This window comes from Mesoplodon densirostris, chromosome 1 (assembly GCF_025265405.1).
Source record: "Mesoplodon densirostris isolate mMesDen1 chromosome 1, mMesDen1 primary haplotype, whole genome shotgun sequence".
Lineage (NCBI taxonomy): Eukaryota > Metazoa > Chordata > Mammalia > Artiodactyla > Ziphiidae > Mesoplodon > Mesoplodon densirostris.
The window spans coordinates 210,624,270-210,645,827 of NC_082661.1; the positions used below are offsets into that span (position 1 = coordinate 210,624,270).

General features: G+C 39.9%; 2 protein-coding genes across 4 annotated transcripts in view; one reads left to right on the forward strand and one right to left on the reverse strand.

Annotated features, from left to right (window-relative positions):
- PPM1K (protein phosphatase, Mg2+/Mn2+ dependent 1K) overlaps positions 1–21,558 on the reverse strand; it is a 449,751-nt gene that overhangs the window by 67,479 nt on the left and 360,714 nt on the right. The window lies entirely within an intron of this gene.
- Positions 10,189–20,862, forward strand: MEPE (matrix extracellular phosphoglycoprotein). Of its 3 annotated transcripts, none has more exons than XM_060094544.1 (4): positions 10,189–10,242; positions 13,345–13,398; positions 14,347–14,439; positions 19,399–20,862. In XM_060094544.1, the coding sequence occupies exons 1-4, from the start codon at positions 10,189–10,191 to the stop codon at positions 20,860–20,862; spliced, it is 1,665 nt and encodes a 554-aa protein (XP_059950527.1). The 3 variants fall into 3 exon arrangements, with proteins under 3 accessions (XP_059950527.1, XP_059950535.1, XP_059950545.1); XM_060094552.1 differs by having other exon boundaries at positions 19,402–20,862; XM_060094562.1 differs by lacking the exon at positions 14,347–14,439.

Below are 21,558 nucleotides of genomic sequence, written 5' to 3' on the forward strand. Positions count from 1 at the left end.
TTATTGCCCATGTTATTGACAAAGGGGCTGAGACACAAAGAGGTGGAGCAGCTTGCACCAGGTCACAACGTCAAAGCAGCAGCCTAGCTTTAGGATCTGTTCTCTTGACCATTAGCGTATATTCATTAGGAATGCTATATTCATTAGTGCATATTCATCAGGAATGGATGTTGAGCCATGAGTGGGCAGGAAATCTCTAATGATAAGGCATTGCTGAAAAACCGAGACGTCCTCTATCACAATTTTCTTAGAACCAACCATGTTTTTTTATGACTTGAGCCCTAAAGAATATTTTCAAAGCAAGGATCCTCTGATACTTTTCAGGTATTTTGGTATACCTTTCTATATAGGTAGATTGGTATTGTGCAAAATGCATGAGCCCTGGAGTTAGGTGGGCTTGAATGATGGTGTTATTGAGAGTAAATGAACTTCCTCCCCTAGTCTTTGTCCCCTCACCTCCTACATGTGGAGTATACTCAGTGGGTTGCTGTTTAGAGTCTGACCCATTACAAGCTACTCAGATCATCACCTCTGTCCTCTCCAGTCCCTTCCTTTCTCCATCTTAACATTTAGGTGCATCTGATTGTAATAGAATTACCTGGTCATAAAGATTGTCTTTTGTGAACTCACAGATCATTTTTTTCTTGTCCTAATGCCTCTCTGTAAGCAAAAGCTTTTGATGAGATGGAAGCCTTGGGAACAGTGTGATAAATACTATTTATTCGGCAATATAGGTAATCTTTACTCTTTATTTGTGACATTGTCACAAACTATCACAATATACCATAGAATCATCAAATCTTAGATTTGGCCAGCCACAGGGCACTTTGCTAAGGCTCGGGTTGGACTGCTGTCAGTTCTTGCCCACATGGTCTATATGGAGACCATGCAAGGTTGTCAGAGAGCTGCTCCCCCATGTGTCTCTTCCAGATACCAAGGTTTGGGAGACTTATGAGTGTCCTAGACCCTTTAAAGAACATTGACCACACGGAGAGTTCAGATGGGCTTAGCATGAGAGAGGGCTACTTATGTGAAATGATTCATGGTGACATGTAGGCCCTCACCAAGCAATGGGATGCTGATTGGCCTCCCAGCTCAGGCCACACCCCAGGGGTGGATGGTCTTTGGGTATTAGCGTGGCCACAGGGTAGCTGCTTCTGAGGGATGACTCTGCCCCTCTCCCTGTGGTCCCCCTAGGCCCTATCCCCTCACTTCAAGTCCCTCTTACCTCCTCCAACATGATGCCTCAATCAATATCCTCCCCAGCTGGCAACCAGCGTGAGCCATGTTTAATCCGCAGGGAGTGCTGAATATCCCCCTTCCCCTTTTCAATTTATTATTGTTACATAAATTCTATACCCTGCCTCTTTCATGGCTGACCCTGTTGATTTCCTATCACGCTTTTCTCTCTTAACAAGATTTTCATCTTGCAAAACTAAAGCTTTGGTTTTCAAAATAACTGCTTCTGCTGAGAGTTTCAAGAGCCTATTCAGAACTGAAAAACAAAACATTGACTTTCTTTCCATTTGGATTCCTCTTATTAAAAAAAAAAATCCCGGGCCTCCCTGGTGGCGCAAGTGGTTGAGAGTCCGCCTGCCGATGCAGGGGATACGGGTTCGTGCCCCGGTCTGGGAGGATCCCATATGCCGCGGAGCGGCTGGGCCTGTGAGCCATGGCCGCTGAGCCTGCGCGTCCGGAGCCTGCGCGTCCGGAGCCTGTGCTCCGCAACGGGGGAGGCCACAGCAGTGAGAGGCCCGCATACCGCAAAAAAAAAAAAAAAAAAAAAAAAAAAAAAAAAAATCCCAATCCGGGACTTCCCTGGTGGTCCAGTGGTTAAGTGGATTTACACTACTGGCTTTCCTGGGTCTCCAGCTTTCAGATGGTGTGTCATGGGACCTATCATCTTCTGTAATCATGTGAGCCACTTCCTCATAATAAATCTCTTCCTACATGTATAACCTATGGGTTCTGTCTCTCTGGAGAGAAACAGACTAATATAAGTACACCAAACATTTTAAGAGTAATTTTCAATGAATTCTCAATACCTGCATTGCTATCGGGACTGACTCAGGCACACTGTATTCTCCAAAGACAGCTTCGACACTATCTCCCCTCCCACAAGTCTTCGGCAATGTGACATTGCCACTTCTCCCCAAGGTGTGGAACATATACCTACTCCTTTGAATCTGACTGCTTTGACCAATATCATGACAATGACTCTAACATTTCCAGGCTTAGCTTACTTCTGCTCTCTGCTCTTGAGACCCTAGAGGGTCTCAGGAGTGGGGAAGCCTCCTGAGAAAGAACAGAATGTAATTTGCATGGGAACCTCTATTACTAGACCAACAAATCCAGTTAATGAGCTTTTAACCCATTGAGTATTTTAATCCTGAGCTACCATATAAGAAGTCCAGTTGGTTCTGCTGGAGAGAGAGGTCATATGAAGAAGCACCAAAGCACTGTCTTGGACATGCAGCCCAATCAAGTCTTCAGAGAAGTCCTGCACCCATCCCATCTGAGTGTCCCAAATGAGAGATCTGAGGGTGGCACAGCTGAGCCAAGTCACCCCACAGGCACTTGAGAGAAAATAATCAATGGGTGTTTTAAACCACTAAGTTTAGCGGTAGTTTGTTATATGGCAATAGATAACTGAAACAAGAACAGACAAGCATAGAAAAAATTCTGAGAAGCTGTGAGAATTAAGACAGTCATGAGAGAAGAGCTAAAATAAAATGATAACACAATACATATCAACACGAAGTTTAAAAACTGAGAAGACAAGATATGCCAAAATTAGGTAAGAAAATAGTATGTGTCCAATACAATGACACATATTGTATTGTGTCTGGTATATGTCATCATGTTCTGTCTCTTAAGAGGATACTTGGTCCTGCAAAACAAAATGGCAAGAACTATTTGGGAATGAGAGATATTTCCCTCCTGAGGTCACACAACGAAGCCTTACAGCTACTTCCAGCAATGTCACCATGTCCTGAAGGAAAAGCCTGGTATCATTATAATTACATTTTAACTACACCCTCTGAATTACACTTTGAGGTGTAGTAAGACATCTTTCTAATATAAAAATAAAAGCAAATTATATTGACATGTCTTCCCTTTGCCAGTAATAGCTGAATGGGTAAACAAATAGCCTAGAGAAATGAATACAGCTAGCTTCATGCTACTCCGTGACCCTTTGTGGTTCCGTATCTGGCTGAAATGTTTATGTACTTCTGTTGAAATTCCCAAACACTAAGAGAAAAAAATAATAAAAACTAAAAAAAAAACCATAATTTGGAGGTAGATGAGAAAGTTGCTTGTAAGTGACGTTTTAAAAAGTGACCATTTTTAAACTCAGGATGAATATTGATCCTCATGAATGAACGTATTTAAAACAGAAACATTTCCTTCTGCTAAAAACAGGGCAAGTCCCAGCACACCCATTTCATACTCTCTTTTGGAGATGAATGGGGAATAAATGCTTCTATGAAATGCCTAAAGCCTTGACAAATCTTTAAGGGTCCATACGGTAAAGAGGAGATGCTCAACGAGGGCCCTTCTTTTCCATGCACAACACTGTGGAGATCCCCCCCACTGATTCAGAAGGGAAAACTCAGTATTTGTTGCATACATAAATTAGAAAATAGAGCATGATTTCAGTTAGTCAGAACCTATGGAAATATGCATCGTATATATTTATCTCTAACTGCCTATGATGATACAGAGAAATGTGTCACCTAATAATGTTAAGATTAAGTTGGGGACCAAGATCCCAGAAAATAAAAAGAGTTCTTATGATCCTAAGTTTTTAAAAATGTATATCAAAACAATTGGACCTAGATCACAAGTATAGAGAAGATGGATGGGAGGTTCCAGAAATAGATGGAAAAACAAAACAAGACAAAACAAAAACACAAAGCCTTACTCCTGGATGAGGGTCCAGTAGCTGGAACAGATAGTGTAGGTTCCTAGTTAGCTCATATTTTATATGATTGTTCTCAATAAAGGGAAGGGTAAGAAATGAAAAAGCCAGCACAAGATGAAACAAGTTTCGTGGACTATTTTCATCTGAAAATCTCTCTGAGGAGCAACTCCTTGTGTCAGCCTGGCCCAGGAGATTCAGGCTAGGTGCATCATCGGTGGAGATGTCTGTTCTTGAACCATGAACCGAGAACCAGAAGAAAGTTCATGTCCATTTCCTGTTCTTCTCTAGTCCTTCTCAATTTTGTTTTATTTTGTTGTCTTTTCCAATTAAATAGAAATAGTGTGAGGCTAGATTACCGTTTTTTACAGAACCCTGGTCTTTATCTTTGATTCCTAAGAAATGTTATGGCAAAACTGTTTATTACACAAAAACATTTAGGAAAGTTATGTTGAGTGTTTGAAGTTCAAGCTCAACCCAGGGGGCAAGCTTTAAGAGGGTAGAAGTAACATCTCTACTTCACAGAACTTTAGCAAATGATTATTCTCTCTTTTTCTCCCCATGGTTTCTTCTCGGCAAACTTTTAGACAGAAAGTTTGATAGGCTTATTTTTTTTTCTTTTTTCTCTTCTTGCTTTAGTCAATTGTAGGTTCTAAATTTAAAGCCCAAGTTGCATTTTTAGTTTTTGAGCTTTGAATTCATTTTAGCTTTGGAAGCATATATATATTTAGCTACTGCCAGTTTACTCCTTGGTAGGACTGGTAGCTAAGTCAACTTTTCTCTTAACATTCTATGAATTTTCTCTTATAGAACACAGATTCATCTAGATAGAATTAAACACTTTCCCATCACTTAAGTAAAGGGGAAATCTCTTACTAAATTTCTTTGGAAAGAAGGAAACACAAAGAAAAAGCACATTTGAGAAATAATCTGAAACTATAATATTAATGAAAAAACCCTAACATTTTCTAAAGCTGCACCATGTATGAGGCACATACCAGGTGCTTACTTCTACCTGACCATTCAAAAGTATAAAGTTACTTATAAACTATAAAGTTACGGAAGAGTGTAAAACCTTAAAATGCTGCGGATTTTCTAAGTGTTATAGAAATCTGTGAATCATTCATTGCTTTAAGAGAATATTAAAGTGAGGATTTTTGTGGTATTCACATCTGTCTACTGTTTATATAGTTGTATGTTTCTGTTCAGTCTTACGGTTGACTGAACACTGTTGCTTGTCCATTCCTTTCCTTTACTTCCATTTTCTTGTTAGCCTTTTTCTATGTCTGCCAAGTCCTTTACATTTTGCTGAAATTCTGGTCATTAATATTTGTGATGTCTAGAGAAATAGCCCACCGTTTGCTCTTAAACTTCAACTCTATTATTTCTTTCACCATTTCATTGATTTTTTTTTCCCTTCAACAATTGAGTCATAAAAGAAGACATGGTTGGAAGATAAAGAGAGGAGAGAAAAGAGATACAGAAGGATGTCCTCTGAATGCCATATTATTATATAATGATGGGAAGAATGGGTGGGATGGGTAGCTATCATGTATTTATCATTTAGTTTAGACTTAGGAACATTTGTTGATTTAATGTTTATGCAGACTTTAAGAAGCGGTATAGTGCAGTGGTTTTCAAACCTCATTTTGGAGCCTGATTGCCTAATTATAAATTCTGGCTTTTTATATTTGCTGGATATATGACCTTAAGCAAGTCACTTAACTGCTTTATGTCTTATCACTAAAATCAGGGTGATAATAACAGCTACAATATAGAGTTTTTGTAAATATTAAGTGAGTTAATAAACCACACTTAGAGTAATACTTGGATCATAGTAATCATTCAATGAAAGTTCAGCTTATTATTATGCTCCCCATTCTCATATGGAGAAATTGAGGCTCACAGAAGTTCAATTTAGTTGCTTAAGCAATTGACCACAGCAAACAAGAGGTAGAGTCAGTATTTGAACTCAGGTCTGTTTGACTCCAAAGCTACCAGTTAAACGTCTCCACTGTCAATGACAATGTCAAATACTCTAAACCCCATGGTTGAATGACTGTGAGTCAGCAGCGTCCCCAACCTAAAAGCTAAAATTCTAATCCTGGCAAGAGTTTTAAGAACCAGCTACGTACACTCAGAAGAAGTTCAAAAATAGGGATTCAGCCTGAACTAGAAAAGAAACCATTCTCTCAGCTAAAGCTGCCTAAGGGCTGCTTTCTTTGTTTTATTTTGGTTTTTGTCTGTTTTGAAAGTTAGGAGAAATCGGGAGTTTACATTTAAATCTCATTAAATATCATTTATAGTCTGTTAAAGGTGTGTTTAGCTATAGGTAGTTCTTATCCCTTAGTATGGGTTAAACAATTCTTACATTATCTTTTATTGATGTTTCCCATAAAGTTCTAATTACCCCTCCAGGTCGTATAATATTTTAGACTGAGTGGAACCTCCTGAATTACTGCGTTCATGATTTTGGCAGCCAGACTGGGCCAACTAGTGCCCTAGAAAGGCTTATTCCAGTATGCGTGTGCTACTCGTTTCACTGAAAAAGTCAACGTCCTACATTGACCATTTTATAACATTCACATACAAACCCAAACTCTCAGTATTTCCCCCTAAACCACTTCTGCAGTTTCCCCCATAACAATACTAAAGAGCAACTTTGTTCTTCCAGTTGCTCAAGGCAAAAACCTTGGTGCCATCCTTGCTTCTTGATTTTCTCTCCCAGCCGCATCCGGTCCGTCAGCCAATCCTACTGGCTTTACTGTCAAAATATATTCAGAACATGACCACGTCTCACCACCCCTTGTGGTTCAAGTCCTAATTGTCTCATGACTAGATCACTTCAAGGGCTCCCTCGGCAGTCTCTGCCTTTTCCTACCCAGTCCCTCCTTCAGTTCCTCCTTTGCCCAAGACCTCCAAGGGCTTCCTCTCACTCAGGGTGAAGTCAGGGCCTTGCAATGACCCAGGGGCACTACATCATCTGCCATCTAATACTTTTCTGACCTCGTTTCCTGCTACTCCCTTCCTGCAGTCCATCCAGCCAACCTGACCTCTTCTCTGTCTTGGAACAAGCCAGCAGGCTCTTGTCCCAGGGGTTCTCTTCCTTTTCTTCCCTCTGCCTAGAATATTCTTCCCCTAGAGAGTCAGATGTCTACAGGTCTTTACTCAAAAGTCACTCTCTCAGTGAGGCCCTCCTGGGCCTAGCTATCTAAAATTTCAACCCAGGGAATTCCCTGGCAGTCCAGTGGTTAGGACTCTACGCTCTCATTGCCGAGGGCCTGGGTTCAAACCCTAGTCAGGGAACTAAGATCCCGCAAGCCATGTGGCGCAGCCCAAAAGTAAAAATTAAGCAATTAAAAATTTAAAAAAATAAAATTTCAACCCAATGTCCCTACTCTAAATGCTTGTTATTGTCCCCTCCCTGCAACACTTTTTCTTCCTAGACTTAGTCTCTGTCACTACCTAACATAACATTTTTTTACTTACTCATATTATTTATTGTCTGTCTCCCTGCCAGCTTATAAATTCCACGAAGACAGGGATTTTTTTTCCCTGTCTTTCATTCACTGCTGTTTCCCTAATGCTGGTCACATAATAGGCACTCAATGCACTTTTGTTAAATGTTGCTGAAGTTCATTCAGACACAGTTGAAATTATAAGCTTTTGACATAAGAGGATAGCTGAACTGTTTTCTATTTATAAACTTGTGAGTTATTCAGCCAGTCCTAATTAATAGTTCTGAAATCAATTTTAATTATTTGACAACACAATATACCAAGCTGAGGTATTTATATTTTCTGTTTATCCCACTTTCTGGAACATTTGATAGCAGCTTTCTACCACAAAAACATTTTTAGATTAAAATTACTTTGCCCCCTATGGTTATCTGTGGGCACTGGTAACAAATTGTTTGCTAGCGCTAAGTGAGCCAGTGCTGATTGGCCATTGGGAAATCTAACAAACTTTAAATTTCAGCAGAATGCCCAGACGCTGTTAATTCTGCAGAAGAAACCAGGTATTCTGAAGGTCAAAGATCCCCAGGTAATTTGGCTCTCTTGATGTTCTTGATAACAACATTATAACATAGTTCACATTTTTATGATGCGTGCCATCCAGGTAGGGAGATTGCTTTTGAAAATGAATGCATATTGAAAGTGTTCTCTACTGAGCACACCTGTGTACTATTTAGTGCTTTGTTTTAGAAAAAGAATGTGTGTTACCAAGCTCTAGAAATGATCAACTAAACTTGGTGGTTTGGTCGCAGCTTTCCCTCTGATTTGACTACCAACGTTATCAAGCTCCACAATAACTCAAAGCCTTCAATTTTACTCTACACTTTTGCTTATAAGACAGAATACGGATAATATGATCAGACTTATACTTTCAAACCTCATCTGTACTGATATTTCTACTGATCAGCATTGTCATTTGATACTTGACTTGTACTGTCCTAAACTCTAAAATGCTTGGAAGCTAAATTATAGCTAGGATTAAGGTCCTTAAAATTGTATTAACTTAGAAGAGAATAGCCCAGGATTTTAGAATACATTTAAAAGTTATATTTATTTCTCCAAATAAAAGCTTTTACCTTGAACTGGTTAAAGATTGCAACAGTATTTAGATTATTTTTCCTATTAAAAGTACTTTTCTCTCAAGTAATATCAAAGAGTGGTGTAAATTTTTACTTCTCATATTGGTTGCTATATGTCTGTGTGGTAGTTAGTAAAATACTTAATATCAAAACCAACAGATCAGTCAACCAAAATTATGATGACTTTCTTTTTCAATCTAATGGCTACTTGGCTTAAATGAACTCACAAGATCCTCTTAGCATATAAACATGCACCTTTATCCGTAAGAAACTGTTAGTGTTTTAAACATCATTTTGTGGATCCCAGTAAAATACTATGATTTGCTTTACATCAACTACATGTAGATTTTTCTGTCATAAGATAAAAGAGTAGAAACTTATTCAAGGTGCTGTAGAGTCTGGCGTTAGAGCTACATTGGCTGGATGCTAATCCCAGTTCTGCCCCTGAACACCTGGGAATTCTGGGACAAGTTACTTGACTTTGTGTCTATTTCCTAATCTGTAAAACAGGACTAGTAATGCCACCTAACTCCACAGGGTTACTGTGAGGCTCAATCAATATATTAATAGCTCAATTAATTGAATATATGTCAAATTTTTAGAGCTTGCTTGACCCATTTTTGTTTTCAATAATGTTAGCTATTAATATAACTATTACATAAGTTGTTTTGGTCTCCAGCCCACAGGTGGCTTCCACCTCATACACCTTGCTAATGAGTATGAGGATACATATTCAGGCACAGGGCCGGTGGTGAACAAGATTTCATTCCTCACAGTAAAGCCTGCTACCCTGGCAGATTCATTTAGAGTCTGTTATGAGTTGCTATACTAACTTAATGTTATTCTTTTTTTTTAACTGTTTACTTATTTTTTTAATGACAAAAGCTAACCTTTATTGAGCACTTACTATGTGCCTGGGTGGCTCTGTGTAAAGAACTAAGAATTTTTTCATCAGATACAAGTATAAGTATTATTCAGATCTTACAAATGAGCTAACCAAAGTTTAGAGAGTTTAAATGACTTGCCCAGGGTCCCTTGGCTATTAAATAACAGAGCCAAGAACTCAAACCCAGATCTAACTTTAAAACCCTATTTCTTAACAATTTTGCTTTACTTCCTTTCTGAGAGATAGAATTCTGGGTTGACCACTACTACCATCACACAGGTCCCTGAGGAAGTAGAATATATTTATAAAGGACTGAAAGAAAAGAATGGTCATTTAAAAACCCTTTTTTCTCTCTCTTGTTCAAATTACATCATTTCTACTGATCTACCTTAAAGTTTACTGACTCTTTGATTAATGTTATTCTGAATTATATAAATAATTCAATTAAACGGTCTCTCTCTAAAGGGAAAAGGGAAAAGTTTGAGCTGACAATAGAGCAAATAAATATGTCTATGAACTCCATTTCTATCCAACTGCATTGTTTTCATGATATTGGACAATTTTCCTTTTCACACTGGAATAATTAGACATATGAAAGCTCAGATTAAAGTTTCTACACTTGGAGATAAATTATATGTAGTTTTTTTTTTTAAACGAGGAAATGGACTGCTAAGGGGAAGGAGGTTTGTATAGACTTTTCTGTTTTATTTATTGCTATGGCTGCAGTTCGTAACTGGCAATGCTTTAGGGTAAAATATTATTGTCTTTTTCCAGAGATTCTCAAAGATGCGAATCATCTGTTTGGGACTGCTCCTTTTCAGTCTGACCCTGGCAGCACCAGTAAGCATTTACAGATTCAGTTATGCATCATATAATGTCTTGCTCTCTTCTTCTAGTTTTCTTTTAAGCGATGTCTTTTAAAATTAGTAGCGCTTACCTAGTTCAGTTACAATAAAGTACCACACAAAGAGGACCCATCCAACAATTGACACAAATGTCTGTCACCAGGGAAGCCCTCAACGAACATGTGAGAAGAATTACAAGATGGCTACATTTTGCCTTTGGAGAAACACCAGTAAAAATATTTTTGAGAAAACCAATAGCCAGCCACAGTGTTTCAATCAGCTAATGCTAGTGAGTAAATATACCCAAATTATAACCTGTCAAAAGAATTTCTCAATATTTTACCAAAAACTGAGAGAATTTGACTTGAATGCTCCATGACTAAGCAACTAGGCTTTATAACTACACGATAACATGAAGGGACCAGACCTTTTCTGTAGTTGTTGCAATACTCCAACACTGAGGTCCTGGTAGGGATTTAGTCTTCATCAGCGAGGCTAAAGATGGGAAGAAGTCCCCCTCAGCTTAACCTAAATCAAGCTCCAATTTCCTTTTGTGTCTTTTCTGGCCTCTGATTCACCCAGATGAGTGCTCAGGATGTGACTAAGCCTTCTTGTGAAAATGCTGAGTGCTACAGATATTTTCTGCAAAGGAGACACAGCGCTAATTAGATAGTGTCTGAAAAACTTCCTAACTTCTCGGAGGAGCCTATTCAGTTGGAAAAGCGTGGAAGCAAGTGGTCATTCTGTTGTCAGAAGAACTTACACATAGGTCCTGAGCGAGTGGGCAACCAACTGGGAAACGCACTGCTGAGCACGAGCTGTGCCAGCCGGCGAGCAGAGCCGGAGCTGAGGAAAGCGTGTCCCCTCTCAGCACATGTGCCCCAGCAGTCCTCTGGGGGACGTACTGCTTAAAATAGACGTCTGCCAGGCCCAACGCACACGACTGACTTTGCTCGATCGGGGCCACCGAGTCACCGGTTTAGGCATGAGGAGGATGGCGTGGGCCCCGCGGACCCAGCTCGTCCCACCAGCCGAGGACGAGCCTGTTTGGAGCGCCACCTTCCGAAGAAGAGCTACAGTGGCATCTCCGACCATCTTCCAGGAAATGTGCCGTGTCAACACCAACCCAGTGACCACCGGTCAAGAGCGGATGCCAGTCTTCTTCACCCGAGGGAAACAATGCCGTCTCCATTTCAGGGCCACGTTCAAGGGCAGGAGGGCTGCCAAGTGGGTGTGTGGTGGGCGGAGAAGGAGGGGGTCAGATTTCAAATGAAAGAGGGTCTGCAAGGACACTGAGACAGATTTGGAATGATGAAGGGCTAACTGTAATGTTTTCTTTCAGATATGGATTCTACTTGAGTAATTACCTAAAGTACTTAATGACAGATGGGTGGTAGCAGATATTAGTATGTACTAAGCCACTTACATAGGTTCTGGAATCATAATCAAAATTCAAACTCTAGGGGAGGAGAAGGTTTTCCTCCACCCTCTTTGGGTCCCTGGCTGGGTTTGAAAATTCAACTGACAAAGACGGATTAACAGGCGAAGAGCACACAAATGTTATCAAAGTTTTACATGTACATGAAAGCCTTCACAAGAGAATGAGGACCCAAAGAAGTGACCAGAGCAGGAAGCTTTTCTACCTTTTAGACAACGAAACAATACATTTGTGAAGAATTGACAAGATAAAGGGGCTAGGGGAAGTCCAACTAGGACTAGCGAGTCCTTCTCTTCCTTAACTAGGAAGATTAGGATTAGTTTGACAAGATTTGTTTGCAGACTCTTCTGTGCCATCTCTGGACCGATAAGAGTTTGTCTCTAGTGAAAGGAGAATTTATTTCCTGCCTTTAGGCAGAAAAGGGGAAGGTTTTTCCACATGTTCTACTTCTTAATTGCCTTCAGCTCAAAATAATTTTTATGTCAAAAAGACATATGTAAGGGTGACATTCTTGTTTCCTTAAAAAACAAAACTTCAAGTGCGAGAATATAAAAGATGATTGTTGGGCCATGCAATTCAATTAATATTCACTGATATGCAATTAGACTAGAAAGACTTCGTTATGTTACCTTGTTGTAAGTTCATGATTTATTATCGTGAACTATATTAAACATACCATCAAGTATGTTTTTCATACATGTTGTGTGTGTGTTCTGTAAGAAAACAGCGAATACCCCAAACTGTCATTTCTTTCTTTTGCTTAATATCTACCCATCTCATTTTTTATATTTTCTCTTTCCTATACCCCCATTTCCAGAACTATTTGAACTGTTTTGATATTTCTGAGGAGTGATGCAATGCTCTAAATTTATATGCACAAGATCACACAAGAACCGACATCAGCAGAGGGTAATAAAGGGTAGAATTATAAAATATGCAGTTAGGGGAGAAAAATTATTGTGGAATTGAAAAGAGGTCATTTTCTTGGTTTTGATGTTAGGTAAAATTCTGGATTTTTAATAGTGGAAGTAATGGAAAGCTTAATGGTTTATAGTGTCATTCTGTATCTCACATTCTATAAAACACAACCTTTCAAAATATCATTATCCCTTTTCCTGATAGAAAAAACTGCCCAGGTAACTGGCAACAATGAAGTCCCATCCTCAGGTGTTTTCCTTCCCCTTAGGTGCAGGGCTATGGTTTCACTCTTGCTGGACCATCAGGATCATCTTACCTTAACTCGATTAGCAAGGACTGAACTTACACAGTCAATGCACATACAATCCACATCACTCAACTCTGATTTTGGTTCACTGATACTAAACACTCCCAGTGTGCCAGGGAAAAGTTTTTCAGCAGATACCAATGACAACCAAGCTTTTTCACCTGGAGTGCTACCCCTCCCAACTCAGCTGTTCTCGCGCACTTGAACGTGGTTCCGCAGTGGAGCCGGCACTATCTCCCTCTGGGGGAGGAAGGTCATCATCCTCCTTCAATACAGAAACAAATGTGATGTGTGTGCCCATCGTCTTTGAGTCAGAATGATTTTCCACATTGAATAATACACCCCAGTGACAGAAAAAGAAAGGAAACATTCACTGTTTGAAGAAATGAAAGAAAGAAGTGTTTAGTGAAGTTTTATTTCTTGTTTCCTTTCAGACATTGCAACCACAGGCTGAGAAAATGAAGCAAGACTCTGGGGAAGAACAGAGGGTAAACAGAATTATTCTTCTCAAATACACCCCTTCCAACTCTGTAAAGAGAAAAGTCAATAAGAAGACATTTTTAACTGTCAAAATATTCTTGTGTACCTAGAATGGAAATGGAAAATTCTACAACATAATTTTGGCACTTTAATTCACACAATGTGTGATAGGAAAGAGAAGAGCCTTCTGAATGGGAATTCTTTCTCTGCAATGATTTCTTCCTTCAGAGGGATGAGTAAAAATTCTGGGATATTGTTATTAGCAAACAAGATTTTCCCACACATGTACATGAGAACAGAGAGATAAATGAGGGAGAAAACAAAGCGAAGTGAGTTAACAAGTCTTCATGGGGAAATTCTGTGTACATGGAGTTAGTTTTCCATATGCAACCAGAAAGTTAAATAAGTACCTTCAGCTTTTCGTGTCACCAAATTGCAACTTACTTCTGCCTACCACGGTTTCTTCTTGCAGTCTCAGAAAATTCTGTTCTAAAAACAATCTTCCGTTCTCTATCTCAGCTGAAAACTGCAAAGGCAAAACCCACAAGCTTAAGAGCCTGAATGTTCTGGCTGTGAGTTTTGCCAATTTGACATCAGCATGAATACTGTAAAATCTACCTTTCTCCTCAACCCTCTGCCTCCTGCTACCTGAAAATATTTCCAAGTGCTCCATTTCCATTGAAATTTGGTAATAAAATTGATACACCCCGGGGGAGAGAACTGTTTGACAGTCATCCTCAGGGAAAACAGACTTAGAGATAGAAAAGAAAGGAACAAACTGCTCTCTTCAGGACTGGCTGACACACGCCGTCCTGTGGTTATCAGATGTACTACCACTTGTTAGATGCAGAAACGACTTGACCCAAGTTAAAAATACCTTGTACTATCAAAAAGAGAGCTAGAAAACTTCTTCGTAAGAGATAAACCCACCTTAATATAATGTTGTGTTTTTGTAGATAAGGTACAAGGGCCACCATGAGAAACATGGGTATTATGTTTTTAAGTATGTTTATACCTCATCTGGGAGGAAAAATCAAACTGATGTGAAGGTAAGCAGAATCCTAGTGATTTTATCATGAGCCAAACTCTGGAGAAACATTAGGAGAAAGGTAGGGAAGACAAAGTTGACTTTTGCCTTCTCTGGGGTTTCTGTCTATGGCTTGTGCCTTTATCTTTTTCCCACGGTCCCAGGCTCCTGGAGCATCTCTGCTATGGAACTCTGTGTCCCAGTGTCTTCCTGACACGGATGGGCTACCGCATGCCCTGGCCCAAACCCTGCCCTGCTTCAGGACCTGCCACAGCAGATGTGGTGCTGGTGGATACTGGACACCCATTGAGTTTTTCATGTTATTGCTTCTGAATAAAGTTTGATCCTTTGCAAGGAGGTTTTCTGGACATATTCTACCATATGCTCTAATGGGGCAGGGGGGAATGGATTAGAAAGAAATCATTTTGGCCTAAAAAGTGGCACATTTTAGTGTCCCTTAAATTCACTCCACAGATGATGTCATCTGTGTCAGGAAGCTTGGAAGAGAAAGAATAAGGGCATTGTCACTGGAATAAAACAATAATTCTTTTCACTCAGTCCTTTCTTGCAGATTCACTGGCCACAGAGCTAGGAACAGTTTAAAATGCCATCAGCAAAAGGACTATTTACTTTCTTCAAATCTGGCTTCATTCCCCATGAAAGTAGTAGTTTTCCTTCAGAATGTTATTCTGTTCTGCTCAATATTCTTTTTTTTTTTTTTTTTTTTTTTTTTTTTTTGCCGTACGCGGGCCTCTCACTGCTGTGGCCTCTCCCGTTGCGGAGCACAGGCTCCGGACGCGCAGGCCCAGCGGCCATGGCTCACGGGCCCAGCCGCTCCGCGGCATATGGGATCCTCCCAGATCGGGGCACGAACCCGTATCCCCTGCATCGGCAGGCGGACTCTCAACCACTGCGCCACCAGGGAGGCCCTGCTCAATATTCTTTATACGCATCTCGAAGACTTAGCACCTCTAAGGCTAGCTGCCTTTTAAACTTATTGGTTGTAACAAATACATGCTGAGAGCTTCCTATTGTGCAAGATATTATGATAAAATGATGGAGAAGACTTAACTCTTTCTCTACAGGATTTTAGAGTTAGAAAAGAAACAAAAGGTGCTTACAAAAATTATTATAACCCGAGACAGAATGTGCAAAGTGCTATGTGAGTGGTACCCAAAAAATCATGCTTTAGGGCTTGGAGTAGAAAAGATTAGTTCCTAGTGTGATGTTCAGGGAAAGCTACATAATGGAAATAATTGAACTGGACCTTGGAGGATGAGTAGGATTTGAGCAAACATTTGTGTGGGAGAGACTGTTCTCCATGAAAAGAATAATATGAGCTAAGGCATGGAGACAGAAAAGCAGATCAGCCAACTGATGTGTTGACTGTACAACCATCATACAGTCAACAGTGCCACAGGAAGTCATTTAACATAAGCAGTGCAAAAACGACTGACCATCACACATCACAATTTAAAAGCTGTTTCATGTTTTACTTATAAAAACTCTTCAGTCTTTAAAGAAATGTACGCAATTCATTAGTATACACGTTACTGTTTTAAAAGCAGTAAAAACACCAAATATAAAACAAAACTTCCCACTTCAGAACAGGGAGGGGAAAAATTAAGAAGGGATTATTATAATGCACCTGTTTAACTCAAAAGTGTATATATATAGCAGTGAGCAAATGAACTTACTTGCGAAGGAAAATACAAATGTCTGTGTAAAAATTTCCCAGATGTAATGTCTTAAAATAGGTCAAATGTTTAAAATACTTTTTATTCAGAAATAATTCACTATAATGTTTTTTTCTATTATACTTTTCCTCATGAGAAAACCTTATCTATTTTCAGAATATACCTGCCAATACAAAAGATTAGTGACTAATGATAACTCCCCCAAATAAGTCATTTCAAATTATATCTTAAAAATACTACACTTTGGAACTTTTGTATACTGCATATGAGCCAGCTTTGTAAGAACAGAGGGCACTTCTGTAAACCATTTTTATCTTGAGATTCAAGTGTGAGCTGAGTCCACAATTCCCCACAGCTTCCAACATTAATACGATTTGTGTATAAAAGCAGTCAGTCTCCCAAGTAGAACAGTACTCCTATTTGAGGATGGATCTGAACATAGTGACCTAATAAGAGCCATCTGCACATGTCAACATGGAGAAAAGAAAGCACCCAGTGAATATGGAGAAAACCTGGACTTTCCTGAAAGGGTTTTATATGAAAGAGGAAATAACCCTAAGGACTGCTGCGTCAGGAAAAAAAGGGATACTAGTTACTAGCTGCAGGTTTAAAAAAAGTTGAAAAAATTAGAATATCCATAAATGAAAAGATCTGACATGAAAAGTAACAAGCAATTAGCTCATAAAATGTTCAAGGATGTTCAAGCTGACCATAGGTCACAGAAACTGGAAAGGACATGGGCGGGCAGGCTGTGACACCCAACTCTGTCTCTAACTGGATGTTGCTTTTTGAGCTTAGGTTCTATATCCCATCAACATCAACCCGTCTCAGAGTAAAGTTATCTTTTTCTCTTGTCTTCATTTTTACATGTCAACGTTCTAGTCATTAACCTTTCTTCTATTTGGGCACCAGTAGACGATTTTTCTTTGTGACCTTTTTCTTTGGCATAATCCTAATCCAAGCGATTACATCTCCTTCCTGGACACGGCAGCATCCTCCTGGCTGTCCTTTCTTACCACAATTTCTCCTAAACCTCTGATTTTTATTTTGTTAATCTCTTGATCATGCACTTTCACTAGCTCTTCATCCCTTGCAAAATAAAACCAAATTCTTAGGCCTGGAGTCCCAGGTTCTACAAAGCTCTGACCCTCTGTCTGTGCAGACCCTGACTGAATACAAGATCTCTGTCACACCACCTCACGCCCACCCTCCATACCCCTGCACGACTGCTGCTTCTGCCATTCAATAAATCATCAGGTATTGCTTAGAACGTGTAGTGCCCAGCCCACCTTCTTACATGTCCCAGTTCCTCAAGAAATATCTCTTATTTTGATCTCACGTTACCCGCCAGTTCAGAGGTCTATGTAGCGGTGTTGTAAATTTCAGCTCACCCTACAAGTCTGAGGTGGAGGGAGAGTATGGTATTTATTCTGTCTATAATTGTTCTGTTGCTCAAGATCTCCTACCCGTGGGCTAATGAAAGGGTAGGGAGTGTGCAGAAATTAATTTAAATTCAACCTGTTTAAACTTAAGGTTATCTAATCATGGAAATAGTTCTTTCAGGAAGCCCTTCAGTCCCTTTTGGATAAAAAGGCTCAGATCCTCCTTCTCCCCCTAAGATGGCATGCACGCATGTGAGGGAGTTGGGGGTGGCTTACACCATCCAGTATATACCATATACCATAGGTACATACACGGCTCAAGCCACAGTGGAGAGGAAGACATGGGATCCTCGGACATGGACAGGACAATGTTGCTCGACCCCTTGTGTACTGCTTGCCCTGCTGGTATCCTAAGATGAAGTCACTGGCTACAATAGCTTAGGACCAAACAGTACAGCCTTGGGGCAGTGGTGATTCAGGCTCTCCTGGCCCTCATGGACAATGTAGACCCCTCTTTGTTCGCGTAGGACTCACTTTTGTTCCTGGTATATAGGCTCCATCTACTTTGCTCCCTCTAGAGCCACTTCACTCCCTCTGGAAAGCTCCTAACCATTCTCAGATGCTTCCATATCTAGCCTGTGCCACAGAGAAACAGTGAGCGGTGTGGGCAAAATCAATCTCAGCCCCTCTTTCTTCTTGACCACATTGTTCAAGCTTCTTGCACCTTGGCTGTACCTCGAGTTGGTAAGGTGCAGCCTATGAAGCAGCATTTTATAGACCATTCCCCCCACAAAAAGGACAAATTGAGAAACAGGCATAAACACTCTACCCTTCTTCTCCACTTTCTCTTTTTCATCCCATTATTCTCTCAGGGACTTTTCTCATCCGGACCTCATTACTTAAACTTAGGATCCAGAAAAGTGGTTCTCAGAAGGTGGTCACAGACCAGCAGCATCAGCATTAGCTAGGAACTTGTCATAAATGCAGATTCCAGAGCCCCCCCACCCAAGCCCACTGAATCAGACACGCTGGCCGTTGGGTCCAACAGTCTTTGTTTTAGTAAGCCTTCCAAATAGTTATGAGAAATGCTAAATTTAAGAACTATTGACCCAGACTATCAAATCTGATTTATTACATGACTAAAGAGGGAAAAAAATAAAATTAATGAATCCTTTTTCAGACAAAAGCTAGGGTGGCCAACACCTGCTGCAAAATATTTTGTTTGGATGTCAGAACCTAGATTCTTCTATCTGTATATTTTCTGTTGAGAAAAAAGAGAAGAGGAAAAGATTTATACCTTTGAAGACTAGGGCAAAAGCAAAGAGAGAGAGAATGGGGGTGGGGGGGAGGGAGAGAGAGAGAGAGAGAGAGAGAATGAGAGCAAGAAAAATCATGTTTGAAAGATGAACTTCATTTCACTTGCAATGTGTCACTAGTCACAAGATGAGGACCACACCCTGTCCTCTTTAAAGTGAGGTCCTCCTTTAAAATCAGGCCCTAATCTATATTTCCAAACTTATTTCTCTTATTTGGATTCTCTTCTTTATTATTCTCTTTAGGATTTCTCTACTCCAGCCTTATAGTTTTATTCACATTATCTTTCAAATGTTTCCTGTTTCCAAACATTTGAATATGCCACTTACTCTTAAGATATTCTCACCATTTTCCTTACATGTAGTTGAATCTTACCTACTCTTCAAGCCTTGCTCATTCTTCTTTTTTCTGTGAAACCTGCTTTGGCCACTCCAGCATTATCTCTACCAACAAATCTCTATTGAGTTAAAAGACTCTTTTTATTAAGTATCTGGCGGGGGGGTTTAATTTATTATTATTGCCTAAGAATTATTAAATTTTAAAAATTTAACATAAAATAACCACTTTATGTTGAAAATTACACTTTAGCAGGAAGAAAAAAACAAAGACAATATTGCTCTTCCCCATTCTGGCAAGAGAAGAAATCAAGAGCCAGCGCCTAAAGAAAACATTGTCCAAGAAAAAGAGAAAGACTTGTCCCTCCCTGGAACCAATGAAAATAACAAAAGCACTCAATCTCAAAATCTTCTGGAAAATAGACAGACAATGAATAAAGACTACAGGATTAGTAACAAAGAAAGTGCCCACGATGACCTGAAGATGTCCATTTATCCTGAATCGACTGGGAATCATGGGACTGAGGATGGAGACAATGCTATTAGCAAACTACATGACCAAGAAGAATGTGGCAAAGCTCTCATCAGAAATAACATGCACCACATAGTGGAGCCAGGGACTGAACTCTTGAGGGAAGAAAACAAAGAGAACAAACCCTGGAATGTTTTAAGCAAAGTTTCAGCACGTGCCAATTATGCTAAAGCCCCCTCAAAAATTAAGAAGAATCATCAAAGAGATTCCCAAGCCCAGAATATTCCAGTAAAAAGCAAAAGTACCCACCGTATCCAACACAACATGGACTATCTAAAACAGCTCCCCAAAGCCATAAAGGTCTCCAGTGATTTTGAAGGCAGTGGTTATGCAGATCTTCAAGGGCAGGAGGACAATCATATCTCTCCTTTCAGTGGAGACGGTCCACCTTTTAAGGACATTTCTGGTAAAGGAGATGCTATTCGTCCTGACCGAGAAGGTACAGATATTCAAACAGAGTTTCCCAGCCCAACTGAAGCTGAGACCACTAATCCTGATGCAAGAGGACCAGGTTATAATGAGATCCCAGAGAAAGAAGGGAATGGCGGAAATACCATTGGAACCAGGGATGAAACAGCCCCAAAGGCAAATGCTGCTGATGTCAGCCTCGTGGAGGGCAACAACAACATCATAGGTAGCACCAATTTTAAGAAACTCTCTGGAAAAGAAGGAAGCAGAGTGGATAGCGGCAGCCAAAATGCTTATCAAGGGAAAATAGAGTTTCATTACCCTCACGCACCCACAGAAGACAAAAGAAAAGATGGCAGTAGTGATGGAGCTGAAAGTGCTAATGAAATTCCGAAAAATGGCAAAGGTAGTAGTAGAAAAGATACTGAATATTCTAAAAGGAATCAAGTGACCTCAAGTGAAAAACAAAGATTTCCGAGTAAGGGCAAAGGTCAGGGCCAGTTCATTCCTTCTCGTGGTCTTGATAATGAAATTAAAAATGAAATAGGTTCCCATAATGATCCCAATAATGAAGGGACCATAATAACACACAGCAGGAAAAATTATTCTGTGCCCCACAGACAAAATAATTCTATGCAGAACAAGGGTGTGTCACAAAGCAAAGGTTCCTGGGGTTACAGAAAGTCCCATTCCAATAGGAGGTTTCACCCCCCTAAAAAGCATGACAGTAGTGAATCATCTGACAGTGGCAGTTCCAGTGAGAGCGATGGGGACTAGAAATTCCCAGCAGGATAAAGATTTGAATACTTGGTCAACTGTGACTTAACAGTATAAAGGGGAGCCACCTGATAGTAGATCAGATGGACAGAGTCAGGAATTGAATAAGCCAAGAAACCTGGCCTCCTGGGGAGAACTGTTACTATTTTAATGGTCACAGTATGAAATCCTATTCAAAGTTATGATGCTTTATGAAATTCTAATCAAAGTTATGATGCTTTTTTAAGGAAAAAGAATTCATTAAGGATTCATGGAATAGGTAACATTTGAATAGATATCATTTAAAAATAGGTTGTGAGTGTCACAAAACCTTTCCTTTGTTGTGTGCTCTGTAGACATGAAAAACAATCTCTGTCATATGATAATCTGTAATTAAATGATCTATAAGGAAGTCTGTCGTCTGTGGTGCTTCATTTCAGACGCAACAAGATTAGTTTGGCCTCTGGCAAAGGCAGTGCTATGAAATTAATCCACTGGGTAAAGCTTGAGAGCCTCCCTACATCCCACTCTGCTCAAGCCAGTAGTTCCTTTTGCTTCTGCTCTAATAAAGATATCCTGCTTCATGTCCTCCTATGCTCTTTCCTCTGTTGCACGTTTATAACTTCTAGTAAAGCAAATTTTATTTCCTGAAGCAACTCTCCAGGTTATCACTTTTCTCAGTTCTACCTCCTTCTAGACAAAGAGGTGAATGGGCTG